The sequence below is a fragment of the Haplochromis burtoni genome, unplaced genomic scaffold (genome assembly GCF_018398535.1).
Source record: "Haplochromis burtoni strain Fernald_Lab_line unplaced genomic scaffold, NCSU_Asbu1 Contig_44, whole genome shotgun sequence".
Classification (NCBI taxonomy): Eukaryota; Metazoa; Chordata; class Actinopteri; order Cichliformes; family Cichlidae; genus Haplochromis; species Haplochromis burtoni.
The window spans coordinates 88,725-104,850 of record NW_024582405.1 but is presented as its reverse complement, the minus strand read 5'-3'; the positions used below and the strand labels follow the sequence as shown (position 1 = coordinate 104,850).

Genomic DNA, 16,126 nt, shown 5'->3' with positions numbered 1-16,126 from the left:
ATGCTAGCTGGTTTAGCCTCTAATGAAGGCATTAGTGTAGGTTGACCTTTAAAGGTTTTGAACTGTAGTCCCACTGTCAAACTAAGCAGCTGACGTTAGCTGCTGAGGGTCAACTCTTTGTGTGTGCCTTTAAATGAGTGACCGCTTCAGGGATGCTTTGAGTGTCGAAGCAGCAGCTACTGTATGGTGAAAGGCCTTTGCCACACACGGACACCTGTCAGTAACAACAAAGCTCTCCAGCCTCCTCTTTTAGCTGCTTCAGAAAGCAAACACACGCTGTGCTTTGATGTTGCTGGGTACAGAGGGTCAGGTGGGAGGCTCGTTAGACTTTGTCCCCTCTCATGAAAGCTTTCTGAAAGGTCTCCAGCACCGGATCACTCGCACTTGACCTTCTTTGTACCTCCATGAGTGGGTTTGAGGATGGGCAGGGGCTAGGGGGGGGTGGGGGGGGTGGGGAGGTGGTGGCATTTGAGCAACAACTGGTGGTGGCACCTCAGATGCCAGCACACATTGCTGTGTGCGCTATGAGAAAACACAATAAAGTCAAGTCTATTTATTCTGTATTTTGGTTGTTTGGAAGTAGATAAACATCAGCTGCACGAGTGCATCACAGAGATCTGACGGCTTCTGTTCGAAGACAAACACAAAAGTGTGTTTGTGTTATTATATGTGAGGGAAAATAGTTCTAAGCAGTAATCGAAGGGATTGGGGCAGCTTATTTTAACAATGACCCCTGTGTTAGTCCTGTTTAAATCCACTTAGGTTTAGCCATAACGTGAGTGTTTCATGAGCATCACACCACAGAGGTGTAGGAAAAACAAACATCTTCAAGCTTGAAGCCTTGAGGTTGTTAAAATCAGCCTTTTTCTGATTGACCGACAGCATCAGTTCGTTCCAACTCTTTCAACGCTGCCGCTTTTTCCTGCAATTTTCTTCTCAAAAGGAAACACATTCGATGATTTCTGCATCATTGTCTATAAATTTCACAGCACTGGAGTTCAAGGTTTGCTCTTCTGGTTTGAAGAATGGGTTTAAGTTTGTAATGAGCTCCCCGGCTGCTTGTTATCACTCGTCATGCAGATCAGTGTGCTTTAAAAAGAAAAACTACAGGTGGGGGTTCCTTCACTCTTCTTTTATCAGTAAAACAACAACAACTGGCTCGCTGCACCTGCAGTTGCAGAAACAGATAGATTACTGGGTGATTCCGTTGCAGAATTACATTTCCTATTAACATGCTTCTTTTCAGTCTAATACGACCTGAATTTGCATTTTCAGTACAGCACTGCCTGGAAGATTTTGCTGGTAGGTGACTGACTCATATCACCAGGCCAGTAATTGGAAATGTGGCATATGTAAATTTAATCCGATCAAGTCAACTTGGCTCTCATTTCAAATCTAAAGTAACACCTCAAAAAATAACTTTCACAGCTATCAAAACCAGCAAGAGATAAAGTTAAGAAGTACAAAACTCAGCAAAAACCTTATTTACGGTAGGTGTTATTAAAAGCAGGCTTTAGCTTTTAACAAAAATAATACATTTTGTTGATGAATTACAGTTATTTTTATACTTAGTCCCCTATTTTTATGTGTAAAAGAAAAATCTGATTTAAAAGCAGCCTGTGTGGACTTTCATCGGTTCTTTATAAATTAAGCAAGTAAAATATGACCTGTATTTACACCATAACATGGGGTCAATGGAGCCGGTAATGCAAGTGAAACAGGCTGCAAAAGCAAAACCATCCCTACTTCCACCATCAGAGGTGGAGCTTCAACTTTACAAGTAGAAAAAAAAAATTTGATAAAATTAAAAATACATTTTATTGGGATTTTTTTTTTTAATATTTTGTGCTTGGCAACACAAAAAAAGACTAGAAGACCACAGAGACAGCAAGGGTGGATGATCTCAGGAAGAAAACAAGAGGCGACCACTACACTGGAATAAGCCCGATCTTTATCCGAACTTTATGATCTGAAACGATATCCTCTGGAAAGCACAGCGGAAAGAGCGTGATGGCATGAACACGCATACCTTCCAAAGGCATTGGTCACAAGTGTTATTGATGATGACAGGAGACAGGAGCAGCCTGCTGAATTAGTGTCGAACCAACCCAGGAGCTTTTCTGCAGTGTCTACGGCCCCACTCACACGGGCCTGGAGACTGCTCGGTGACCCCCTGACAATCACCTGGTCGCTGGGTAAAAATGCCTTTGCCATTGTGGTTGCTGGTGAAATTGGTCACAAAGAGTGCGCTGCACCAAAAACATTCTTGTAATTGCACCGAGGTTTTTGGTACAGCTGTGTAAACTTCATGAAAACCGATTTCAGCTAGCCAGTTTGCTGGCAGCCTGCAGCAGCCACTCAGAAAATAACCTGTGGTTGGCAGGGAGTCACTGACAACTCTCTAGACCTACTCGACTGTGGATTTAACAGTCAATTTCAAATTGACTGCCATCACCTCGCCAACTGGTCGGGTAATAGCCATGTTTGCCTAGCAACCAGTGGTTGCCAACCGGTTTCTAGACCTGTGTGATTCAGGCCAATATCAGTCATTTGTTCTCAACCCAGCTGGGCTGCATTTCACTGAAGACAAGGCTAAAGGCCAGTAACCGCGTTTCACAGTTGTATTTATACCCGCCGTTACACGCAGGAAGCCGCCCCAGTATTGTCCTCAACTATAGATGTCGCCACTCAGACAATATCCCCAATCAGCGCTGATGTAGGAGGAGAAGAAGTGAAAACCGGAAGCCAAGACTTTGAGTTTGTTTTTTGGACAAACTCTAAAGTTTGCAAACTGTTCCAACACCTCCCTCTGTATACCTGTATGTCTCTGAGCTTCTGTACTGGGACATAATTAAAATGACAGTAAAAACCATCATGAGCGTACACTCACATCTTCAATCCAGCTGCGGTGGCCGTGGTTACGAGAATCGAGAGGTGCACGACCAACGCCACAAAGACCGTGTCCTTCAACAGATGATGTCACGCCAAAATTGGCACGCAAAACCCACGAAAGGGAGAGCATAATTGGGCCATTAGACAGGAAGACCCAGAAAGCACCGCAGAGGAGGAAACTCGTTCTGTGGTGACAGACTAAAGGCCACCATTCCCTGCAGAGTGTTATTGGCAAATATTAAAAATTGCGATTTTATTTATTTTTAATCTGTTCACTTACATTTAAGCACCTGAAAATAAGTGACCTTGTATACGAATGGCTGTAATTTCTCAAAAGTTAAGGGAGTGCTTTTGTTGTATGACAGCTGCTTTCTAAATGATGCATTGCCATGACACCACCATACAGTATCAGCTCATTACAACAAAGGCTTTTCATTTGTACAGTTCTGAGAAAACATCATAAAACCTTTGGAACTGGAATTGGAATATTATCCGATGTTCATTGAAGTTACAGTTATATACAAACTCAATCTGACCACCCCAATAGTAAAAAAAAAAACAGTTTTGACCTTCTTTGTACCTCCATGAGTGGTAGTGATAAACCCATCCAGCAATCTTTCACAGTCGTGCCTGGAAAAACCAAGTGAACCTCTGCTGCTAATTACTTTGACAAAAACAGCAGTGGGAGTTAAAAGTGGAGGTTATACAGGTGCCCCTCCCTATAATTTACTGACTGTCTGTACTTTAAAGGAGTTCGAACCAGTCCTCAGTCACAACAACTTTCACTGGACCTCAGAAGAGAAGGATCACAAAGACAAGAGTAGCACCACAACACCTGGAGACATTTCTGTGGCTAGATAACATCCTATAGTTTTAAAAGACCACCTGGATATTTCACAACACTTCTAGGACACTTTTCTGTGGACAGAAAATCCCTGGAGGAAAAAAACTGAAAGTAAAAGGGACTCTGCAGGCACATAACATAACCTCAGCTCAACTGTGAAGCAAGGCGGAGGGAGCAACATGGTTTCAGCTGCTTTCCTACCTCAGGGCCTGGATGGGTTTCAATCATTAGGAGAGCAATGAATTCAAAAAAAATGTCGTTGGCAGGAGAGGTTTAGTGTTGCTGAACTAAACCAGTCACATAAAAGGGAGTGGTCCAGAAATGTGTCATCATTGTTGCCTAAGCCTCATAATCAGCTACAGGAAACGTCTGATTAAAGGTGTTTCTGGTAAAAAAAAAAAAAAGGTTCTAGACATTACTAAATTCAGACGTTCACGTACTTTTTCCAGCTTGCACTTAAAGTTATTACATTATGTTCACATATTATTCAGTTATTATGTGTTTGTGTGTTTGACTGTTACTGCAACACCAATAACGATCAGTACTCAGACCACATTTTATTTTATGTGGTCTAATAGAAAACTTCTCGCAACTGTAGGTTTAATGCAGATGTTCCAAGATCAGTGTACAGCTTGCTTTGATGCAGTCAGGTTAAAGCTTTACATTTCACATTTATATGATAATCTACATATAATTTCTAACCTAAATCTTCCAAACTCATCGCAAAGAAAACTTTCAGCTCCGCGTCGCTTTCTCTGTCCTCCTCCCGCCTTTTTGAAAAATTTAGAGCAGCAGGGTTTTGGGTCTAATTTTGTTTTTCAATCTCAAATTTGCTACAGCCCCACCTGTCAGGCTTCAAAAACAAAAAATTAAACCGCTCAGAAACAGGAAGTGTGGTTGCACTGATGTAACAGAGCACCGGAAGTCTAACTCCTCCTGCTTGAACGCAGCCTTTTACAACAGGTTCAACCTACACGAAAAACTGCGAGGGAGGGCTGCTGCTCTGCATATTTCAAAAGTTTGAATCTGTGATGTTAGGCTTGTGTGGGAGTGTGTGAACGTAAGTGCTGGCATGCACTTGTGATACTAACATCAGGGCCAAGGATATACAGACGAAGCGCCGAATGTTACTGTGTGTATAGGGACGTAACTACTTATTAAAACATGCTACATTAAATTAAAAAGTGAAGTCTAACCTTCACATCTTTCAGGCTTATTCAAATTGAGAGTCTATAAAGTTTTCATAAACGTATTAAAAACACAAGTATAACTGTGTCCTAGTTTCACATGCTTAGCATTATCAGTATTAAAGTTCTCAGTATGTAAGAGTTCGGGAAAAAATGGCAACTTCAAGTAAAATGAAGATTATTCTCAAAAAGGATGAAAGAAATCGAAATTTATGTAGTAATAGCTCAAAAAAGTAAGTGGTTAGATCATTTCTACCCAATGGTCTATGATTCAGAAACTGCTGTATGTGTGATAGAGAAAACTGTCAGGGATTAACATGTGGAATAACTGCTGGGTTTCTTCACCCTGTGTGATACCACGCTGACTAGTTCAGTGGTTTAAATGGAAATTTAATGGTATAAGTAACGGAATCTATACAGCCACTCAAACTAACGTAATGTGAACAAACCAAGCAAGTTCAAAGAGGCCACAACATTTCCGAGAGTAAAGTTATACCTGGTTTACTAAAAGTGTGCAGTATTTTAGTACCTGGTAAATCAGTTTTGTTTTTTGTTGTTGTTTTGTTTTTTTTAAGAAATGGCTCATGAAATACTGTAATTGTGGCTTCTGAGCTGCCAAATAGTTTGACATTTTGTGCATAACAAATTTATATTTTTGTTTCCCTCCATGATGGTAAGCCTAATGTTTATTCTCCTTTTAGTTCGAACTGTCTGGGGAATATATATCTTTAGCTTCAGCATTATACTTTTATAATGCACAGACTTTGGGGGTGTAGATTTTCCCAGAAACTGGCTGCTTTTTTTATATTTTGCAATGGGAGTATTTTTACAAAAATGCACGATGGGGGGCACTGACGGAGGGGGCTTCACACTGGGAGTACCTGGAGTTTGGAAGAGTGTATTTGCGACAACAGCCACTTACTCAAAAGGCAAGTTAACATGGCTTGGATTAGCATGTGGTATGAGCCAAGGTAGCTGCATGCCATTAAACTGTGTTCGCATAGAGTAGCATTGTATCAAACGTACCTCAAACATGCACTATTAAAAAGCTTTCATTCTTTTGTGTTGACTTTCACGTCTATTTTACTTATAGCCTAGCACTAGAGACGTGAAGGATGCCCACCTTGGTTTAAAACTAAAACTGCATTCATTACAGCTATTCGCTGACACTGGGGGAGGGGCGGGTCAAACAGAGCAACCAAACAGAGAAAGCCCTCACGCTTTCAGCTGGTTTTATGTACAGTTTTTGAATCCTCCACCTGATGATGCCGGTCAGGTGTTAAGTTTGTAGTCCAGTGTGGTATTTAAGGACTGTGCTGAAAGCGATCAGCAGATGTGACCAAAGTACAAAACATTGGACAAAAGTTGCCTCTTAAAACAATGCGATAAGCTGAAAGATGCAAAAATGCCTTACTGTCAAGCTGAATGATAATTATATGATACACGGTTGATTAGAAATCAAACATTTTTTTGATTTGTTGAGTTAAAAGGACCCAACAGGAATGGATGTGCCATCTCTTCCATGTTGTCATTACTGTCCTACATCATACATAGCAGGAATTTATTCTGATCTTCAGTGACCGGACCTGTGAAACTGCATGATAAACCTGTTAAATTACAGAAAAAGTTATGACTGTTCACAGACTGTTATAAAATACAATGTTTTTGTTATTTTAATGCTGGTATTTAATTTTTTATGTCTCAGTTAACTTTTCGGGTGAAGTATGAAAATGTCAATTAAAAGTTCAAAATTTATACTGGTTCACATTTCTAAATCTGTCCAATGTCATCACCGGGCTGATTTCGGCCCCCGGGCTAAGCTTCCGTTAGCTAGTTCGATTTGTTCAACTCAAATTCTAATTCTGCATGAAACACCTCATGCTTTACTTTGGGAGCTAAAAAGTTAAAAAATTCTCTCTGTTAAGATGTTGAACTACGCTGACGCAGTGTACACAAGTTCACATGACGCTACTTAAGCACAGTAAGCTTTACAGTAAAGAATGATGATGAATATTGCAGACTCAGGCGCATGCTGTCATATATTCCACATCTGCGTTTAGTATTTCAGCTCTATTAATAGTCCCTGTCTTCTCTCCACCACTGGGACTGACATTGACACACAAACACACACACACAAACACACACACAGAGCTCTTCAGCAGGTCTCAAATGTCACATCGGCCTTGACCAAGTCGAAGACACTGCAGCGGTCGCAGAGGAAGTGATTTATAGGTGTGTTACTGTGATTATTAGCATGGCTGATCGCACAAAGCAAAGAGATTATTTGTTTACAAGCCCTAAAGTTATGAGAGGTTGGGTTTTTTTTGGGTGCAGTTAGGTTCAGCAGGCTGCTTTTTTTTCATTGCTCGCAGTGCTTTATGTGTGAAACTCTGCAAAGCATGGCAGATGCGTTCCTGTCCTCTCATTAAATGTGTGGTTTGAGACATTTTATCAGGGGGAGAGTGTACGAGAAGAAGTTTTGTTGTTGATTTGATTTTAAAACTTGCTGTAGCAGCCAGCTGGAGCAGATAAAAGTTACATGTTTGCAGGGAAAGAGCTTGTGGTTACGGCGTCACGGGTGATGAAATGTCTGTGTCTCTCTCTCTTCCTTTTTACAGGTTCTTTAAAGTGTCAGGGGTGGAAAGAAAAAACTCCCTGCCTCCTCCCCTCTGCTAGCCCATCTTTCCTGTGGAGGAAGAGGGGCAGTCGGTGCATGCTGCAGTGGAGGAGAGGTGGTTCACACCAGTGCACGAGCTCTCAAAGCTCACAAATCTCATCTATTTATCATCTATTCAAACTAAGAGGACTTCATCCGGTGCGCATCTGTGGAGGCTGTTTGGATATTTGAGCAGCGGTCAGACGGTAAAAGTCTGCAGACATGTCGCCTTTCCTGCGGATCGGATTTTCCCACTTTGAGATTGATCCGGGTCTGGCTTATCATGAGGAGGTGCTGAACCCATACTGTGCTGTTTATATGAAGGAGGCCGTTGACACAGGTTAGTGACTATAAATAATAATCATTTTAATTTGAGTCCATTCAATCAAGTGAAAGTTGAGCATTTAATTGAACAGTGGTTACAGACACTGGAATTGTGGATCCACAAGACCCTGACTGTAACCCACTGAGGTCTAAGTGGTCGCTGGTGAGCCAAATTGGAAGAACAACTTTAAAAAAGGACAAAAATGACATAATCTGATAGCACAGGGTTGGATTTAGGGTTACGGTTAGGATTAAAGTCCTCATCGATGACAGCTTAAACTTCAGAGGGTTAAATTACACAGTGAGGTGGAACATTTTGGCATGTGTAATTATGTTTTGGTTTTGGCGATTGCATCATCTTTGTTTGTTTGGGGGGGATTTCGAAGCCACACAAGCTCAGAATTGATTCAGTAATTTAGCTATTGATCCAGAAAAACACCAAACATTGACTGCTTTTATGTTCACAAATGTGACTTTGTTTCTTTTCTTTGACACGTATGATTGTAAAACTGTTCGCTTTAGATTTCTAACAAACAAACAAACAGTTTGAAGACATTATCTTTGTATGTGGTTGACTTAATCCTTTCTTTTTTAACTTTTTGAAATATTAGATATTTATATATAGGAATCAACTTCAGTAATAATCTCTGTGCATGTTTCCACAAAAACAAGTTTGGAACAGAATCCAATTATTTTCAACTCATTTTAACTTTGAATTTTGCAGAAATACCATAAAGACAGCTTGTCAAATGCTAAAAATGTTAATTTCATTAAAAAGCTATCCTCATTTTGCTTCAGCTACCGTGGGAACATGGGCTTGGTTACCATTGTGCAATGTTGCTCACCACTTTTAACAGCAACACTCTGAGTGTAAGTGTTTGAGGCCTAGGGAGAGCAGTCGTTGCAGTGCCGACAGTGCTTGGTGTAGGTTTTAAGATGATCAGCAGCCTCGCTTTGGCTATTTTTTTAGTTTCAAAAACTGGTGAAATGTTTTTGAGGTGTGAGCTGCGGGCCCACCAGCTTACACCGGGGCTCTTTTACATGCTGCTGTGCACACTGATGCAAAATGTGATTTGGCACCATCTTACTGAATCTCCTCGGGAAACAAATGGTGTCACGATGGCAGCGTGTGTTGATGGTTCATCATTAGCGCTGCCTTCACAAATGTTAAGAACTAAATGTTACCCAGGCCGCAAGCAACTATGCTCCTCTTTATCCTCACTGACACGGACTTTTTAACTGAACAAGCCTTCAGCTCTGAAGAAACAGATATCTGTGATTTTCATGAATTCAAATTTCTAATCAGTCTGATGATAAGAAAGGTTTTTCCAGTCGCCTCAGTCCATCCTTAACGAGCTCGTGTCCAGAGAAAGTGATCTGGAATTTCAGGATCTTGTTGTAGTTTAATTTGTTTGTGTGGCAGAGTTAAAAATAAAGAGCTCCTGAGCCCAAACAGTCATTTCCACTACATGGTAATGCTGTTTATATATTTACCATATATAATGAAATTCTCAGTTTTTTTAAACATTCACTTTTTTCCTTCTTAAAGACTCTTAAATACCTCTCTGGTATCTTTTTTCGTAAAAGAGAACACACAACTCCCATCCTCGCTTCACTCCATTGGCTGCCTGTATATCTTAGAGTTCATTTTAAAATTCTCATGTTTGTTTTTAAATGTTTAAACGGTCTTGCCCCAACTTACCTCTCTGAGCTTCTGCATCTTTACTCACCCCCCAGGTCTCTCAGGTCAGCTGACAAGCTGCTCCTGGAGGTACCCAGGTCCAAGAGAAAGCTCAGAGGGGACAGGGCCTTCTCTATTGCTGCTCCTAATCTCTGGAACAATCTGCCCCTGCGCATTAGAGAGGCCCCTTCACTGCCCACTTTTAAAACAAGTCTTAAAATCCATTTTTACTCCTTGACATATGACACAGTATGACCCTGATTTTATTGTTTTAAATCTAATGTGCTCATTTTATTGTTTTACATGTAATTCTAATGATCATTTTATACTATTTTATTTTTTGCTATTTGTGCTGATTTTATTATTTTAAATGTCATTTTAATTATCATCTTATTTTTAAAATTTTTTATCTTTATTTTATTTTTTTTAACTTATTCAATGTATCATTTCTGGCATGTCAAGTGTACAACACTGTGTGTTCATCTGGGAGTTGTTCTGAAAGCGCTATTTAAATAAATTGCCTGCTTATATGCAACTAAATCCTAACCTGATGAGGAAAGTCAAGCGTTACGTGACTTTTCTGGTCTGTATGTTGCTCACATTCAAATCGTAAGGATGACATTTCTTTTTATATGTCGTCTTTGTATTATTCTAGCTCACATATGGGTCATTCCATCTCACATTAGCATAGACTGACATTTTTGAATGCATCTGTCCCAAATTACAGATCTTGGTTCATTTGGATGGGAACAAAAATCAGGGAAAATATTTGTTTGTTTGTTTTTAAATTCATGTTCACACATGTTAATCGAAGGGGTAAAAGTGGGTTGACAAACCTTTTTCTTTTTAATATATGTTGTGCAACATATTTGCAGTCATTAAACATCTGCAGACTTTTTTAAATGCAAATCTGAGACGGTCATGTTGAAGGCCCACGTTGATTTGCGATGGACTGACCCCTTTAGAATTGAAACATCTTGTAGATCACTCATTCTCACTAAGTTTATTATTAAATATTATTTAATATTTCACAGGATCGCAGCCCTTCTGTAGACAGGGTTGCCATAAAAACCCACACTATGCTCACTGGGTTTTTACCAGAAAAAAGAAAGAAAGAAAGGTTTTCCATGCAGCACAGGAAGTGATGCTCAGGAAGTTTTCAGTGAAGCAACAACAGTGTGTGTTGGGAACAGAAAATGTCGACTGTGACTGTGGTAGTAGGTTACAGCGTAGAACGCTTCACTGATTATCTGTAACTGTTTTCATAGTGAATCAGCTATGTTTACTTTCACTTTGAAGGACGCTGACATACAGTTCCAGCAAGTCTTTCCGGCTACGTCTGCAGAATCTGAGGTATTGGATGGCTCATATAGCAGGAATGTTCAAGGACTCAACAACATTTTTAAATAATAGAAATGTTAATGGGCTTATACTGTAAGCCCAGTATGCCCTTTAAGCTCTCTTTTGGGTTGTTGATTCACATCCAGTGTCACAACTGTGGGAAACTTCCCAGCGTGATATAGCCTCACAGCAGAAATCTTAGTTCTGCATCTGGCTAAGTTTAACCACTGCTGAGTATGAGTGCAGGATAAAGTTAAACACAGTGTGTGACTGAGAGGAAAGAGGAGGGTCCTTATGTTTCTTTTCCTCTTCAATGTAACCGCAACGCTCGTCCTACAGGGTAGCAGAGCGACACTCTGTGTGTGTGTTTCACTTACACTTTCACCGGGGAACTAAATGTAATTTAGTTTCGTTTCACTTTACTTTGGATTAAAAGTATATATTTTTAATGCATGAGTCATAACATTGTGAAGAAGCAAAGAGTGGACGCGTCATTGATCTTATGATGTGCTTAAACTGAAATACTCACATGAAGTGAAGACATCCACTACTTCATCACAAAGAGTACCCTTAAAAAGGGAAAAGCCGTTTATTACGTTAAACAGTGTTCCAGTGTTTATGAGGAGCATATGCTCGCTGGCAGCGTGAAATGAAGAGCTGATTAGAAAAAATAAAAAAACAGTAGATAGCTCCCATCAGGCCCTTTTTGGCTCACTGTGACTTATTTCATCTTCAAATAACAGTGACTGAAGTCGCCTTTAGTCGAGTGTGTTCAGGCTCTCTTTAGGTTTCTCCGTTTTCGACTCTGCCAAGCACAGCAAGTCGTCCACAAGTGCAACACTTTAAAGCCGCATGATTTTCTGTTCTTCCAGTGCTGTTTTTTCAAAAGTAGCGTTGGCATGATGGTATGCGTGGCTGTGCCAAATAACTCATGTCTGTTCCTGTATAATGAAGTTTATAAGGCTTCCAATGATTCCACTTTTAGATTTCTTGTGTAATTTAGTCTGGAAAAGTTAAAATATATTATCAGTAGCATTTATACTTATACAGACACAGATATAAAATGTGTGTCTGCACTAAGTAAAATCCTTAATTTCAAAATAAGGCCAGCATGTTCTGTACATGTAAAAACAATATGAGAAATCCAGTCATGTGTCTCTCCGCACTCCGCACCGAAGCAGAACGGTAAATACCATAGACTGTATATGAAAGATGGTTGGCAGAGCATTTGAACTGCGCTTACTTCTGCTCCAAAACCAGCATGGTTCACCACACTTTTCAGATTGGAGGATGGTGTCCCATGCTCTCCAGTCTAATTAACAAGGCACATATATAGACTGTACAGTTGTATCAGTATACTGCAGAGATGTGCATACATGCTGATTAGTGCTAAGTCACATCAATAAAAAAAAACAAAAAAACTTAATCATTAGGTGGTTGCCAGGACAAGACTATCAGAAAAATCCTTTGGCTCTCTTGATTTAAGCCCTTATTTAATTCTTATATGAACTATGTATGGTCTCAATCGCTGCTTTTAAGTCTTGCTGAACACAACAAGGGTAGGTCCTAAGATCACTGGAAGCAAGATGCAGTGGCTACGTCCATTTTTTTATATACAGTCTGTGATTATGGTAATCGAGGAGAATTTCTCATGTCACTGATGTGTTTTCAAAAGGCCTGGACAACAATAGGACTCTGTGGCATAGATATCAGTTCTTGGAAGCACAGACAGTACTGGTTAGTTAAATCAGCTCATTGTTGGTTTTGCTTTTCACAAACTACGCTGACAGCGAGACATGTATTCATGAAAACTCAACAGGTCGTTCAAACAGCGAATCATTTTTAGTGAATTCCACTTTAGAATTTTATTCAAATGAGGCAAACCTGATGAGCCAGGGATCTGAAGCTCAAACACAGCAGACAGATTTGCTTTATTGGATGGATTTCTTTCTCATTGTCCCATTCAGTGTTTCTGTGCGTTTTTACCTACAGTATATACAGAGAGGGAAATGTAAGCCCCTTCAAAAGAGCGAAGACATGAGAGCACAAACTCTAAATAGCACTTTGTGCTTTTTCAAAGAACACAGACTGACAACTGCATGGAGCCAAAACATCACCATGCTCTTTGCTTAATGCTGCAGGGAAACCTTTAAAATAAAAAAGACACCGTCTGATAAATCCTGTGCGTCTGGGGAGACAAACACACATTTTCCTCTCTTTGTGCTTTAATCAGCTCTGACAGCAGCTGGCAAAGGCGATGGACAGAAAGGCAATGAGCCGATGAGATGGAGAAGGCAGCGGCTCACTTTGGGAGTAAAAAGCTTAGAGGGCTTTATTGTTGAAGCAGCAGGATAGCATGTGGCTGTTATGTAAGTGGATATATGAGATGTTATTGCAGAGAAAAATCAGCAGATGTGAATTACAAAGGCTTTCTTTCCCTCCCAGCCATATGATGCAATTGAAAATCTGTCAACATTCAGAGTGAATGGTAGATGGTCTGTATTTGTATAGCGCTTTACTTGGTCCTAAGGACCCCAAAGCGCTTCACACTACATTCAGTCATTCACCCATTCACACACACATTCACACACTGGTGATGGCAAGCTACAGTGTAGCCACAGCCGCCCTGGGGCGCACTGACAGAGGCGAAGCTGCCGGACACTGGCGCCACCGGGCCCTCTGAATGATGATATAATCTGCTTGCTGGGTGGTCAAATATTCAAACATAGTGCAATGTCTAACAGCACTAACAAGCACATGGGATCAAAGACGGTCATGAATCTGGCTTTAAAGAGCAGCTTGATACATAAACAAATAAATAACACATATTTTCTGTTTTTTCACTGTCTACTGTAGAAACTTGTGATTTTTCGCAGTGGGCCCAAAGTTTTTAAAAAAAAGAATTTCTGTCAATTAACTAGAATTTTACATTTTATAATTAAAGGGCAGAATGTGCAATGAGCTTTTGATGAGTTTTTTTCTGTAATGTTAGACATTTATTTTTTTCCAATTCAAGCTCAAAGCACCTCTTTTTTCAATCATGTAGAAAAACTGAGATGTAATGTTTAAATTGCACTTTTTCTTATAATTAAATATCTCGGGAATAAAATATGTAGCTAAATCTCTCTACACTGACAAATACAAGAGTTTTAATTGTCCAGACCACTTAAGATTAACTTATTAATTTTCTTTTTCAGTGTCTGTAATGGTTAAAACAGTCAAAAACAGCAGTGTTTTCTTTTCTTTGTGGTATTTTCAAATTTGTTATGGGACAAAATCTCCAGAGCTTGTGATTTTGTGATGACATTTTCTCTAGTGGTCGAAGTGTAGGTAGCAAAAGACAGGTTAACCTGTCCCTGACACACAATGTCATCATTCCCAGCAGATGTTCTAAAGTGCTGCAGGCATGACTTTTATTTTGTAGGTCAAACTGGAAGTTAGCATCACCCCACTTCCTTGGCTAAAAGCTAATGAGATTTGAGCAAGATAGCCTCGATGAACAGGTGTCTCTTTTATGTTTTTGAAGCATGAATGCAATTGCAAGAAGCAAAACACTAACAGTGGGCTGTAAACAAAAACACCACCCCTGCAAAGTTCCCATGTTCACCTACGTAACAGTAAATTTTCCCAACAACTTCATCAGAACCATTTAGCCACTTGTTAGCAACCACATTTTGTGGGACTTCACCAACTAGCTTCAAAGATAATGAATGGGGTACTTCATAAGAGGCTGCAGAACAAATCATGTAAAACATGTAATAACCAAAGACTGACTTCTAGCTAAAAAAAAATTAAAAAAAATTCATTGTGATGTTGTAAGTAATTCATAGCAAATAATGCTAACTCAGTTCTGGATGTTTAGGAGTTATGCTTGTGGTACTCTTTTGGATAAAAGCCAGACTTTGGAAAACTGTATGCCACACAATATTTTAAAAGTAAATGTTGATCAAATGTCACATCATGAGCAAATGAATAAAAATACAGTCTGTCACCTGGCAGACATCTACCTAATGCTTTCCAACTTTTTTATCAGAAACATGCAGCCACTTATTCCAATTGAAAATGTAGGTGTTTGCAAAATCTACAAATAACAAATTTTTCATTTTGAAAATGAAGCTGAGCAATACACCAACAGCTGAGCGCTGTTTGCTTTTTATCTGCTCAAACAAGAGTAAATGTAGTCAGTATTTCTGGAAGCAGGACAGTGCGTGGAGGATAGAGTTGAAATATCCTTAGGAGTGTGTGTAGAAGTGTGCTTCATGTATCTGTTTCTTTAATAGTTTCTTGACAACACTGGAGCTCTGTGGTGTGGACTATGAAGTGATTTCTGCTGTCAAAAAGACTTCTGTGCAATGAAATAAGAGTCAATTTTATCTCATGTCCTACCTATAAAGAAGTGGCCTTTATTTCTTTTCTTTTTTTTTTGTTACAGAGAAGGGTCAAGTGTACAAGCAGAAGAAGCCCACCATGTATCCGCCCTGGAGCACCACATTCGATGCCCACGTCCACCGCGGGCGCATCATGCATGTGATGGTAAAAGACCGGACAGCCGAGCTCAAGTCTGAGGCCACGGTAGCTCTGGACTCGCTGGCAACGCGGTGCAAAAAGGAGAACGGCAAGCTGGAGATTTGGGTTAGTGCATCAGGATGGATTGATGCGTGCGCTTGTTTGAAGTGACAGACCAGCTGTTTAGTTACGCAAGCAAAAAGAAATCCAGATGTGCAGATGCGTTTAAAGGGGTAATCCTCCTTTAAATTATTAAAAAATAAGAGGTTTTTTTGTAATAAGCATCATCATATGCACTGAAATCAAAACACTAACGGCTTTTAGATCATAGCAAAAGAAGCCTCGGTTAAATTAATTACTTTAATGATGGCTCTAATCCACGTCCTAGTAAGCAAAGTCAATGAGCCAGTGCACACAACACCATCAACAAGCAACATCTGTGCTTCTCCTGCTGTGACCGTTTCAACGTACTGAGAACAAAGTTGTCCCATATTTTCATGGTAACTCATTTAGATTATTTTATATCATGTCTACACAGAAAGCCAAACAAGAAAATCCTTTTATTTCTGTTTTATTACAACCGTTATTTTCTTATGATATGAAACACAGATCGTCTTACAATCAACACCCAGCACAACTTCAGTGTTTTTAACTAATTACCACAGATATTATTATATTTTTATTAACCTTTCTGG

General features: G+C 39.8%; 1 protein-coding gene across 1 annotated transcript in view; it reads left to right on the top strand.

The window, feature by feature from the left end:
• The first annotated feature begins 483 nt into the window (after positions 1-483).
• prkcq (protein kinase C, theta) overlaps positions 484-16,126 on the top strand; it is a 42,050-nt gene continuing 26,407 nt past the window's right edge. Inside the window, exons 1-3 of the mRNA XM_005920995.2 lie at positions 484-7,155; positions 7,542-7,919; positions 15,358-15,557. Coding sequence (XP_005921057.1) covers positions 7,802-7,919; positions 15,358-15,557 — 318 coding nt within the window. The 5' untranslated portion in view covers positions 484-7,155; positions 7,542-7,801. The remainder of the gene's footprint in view (positions 7,156-7,541; positions 7,920-15,357; positions 15,558-16,126) is intronic.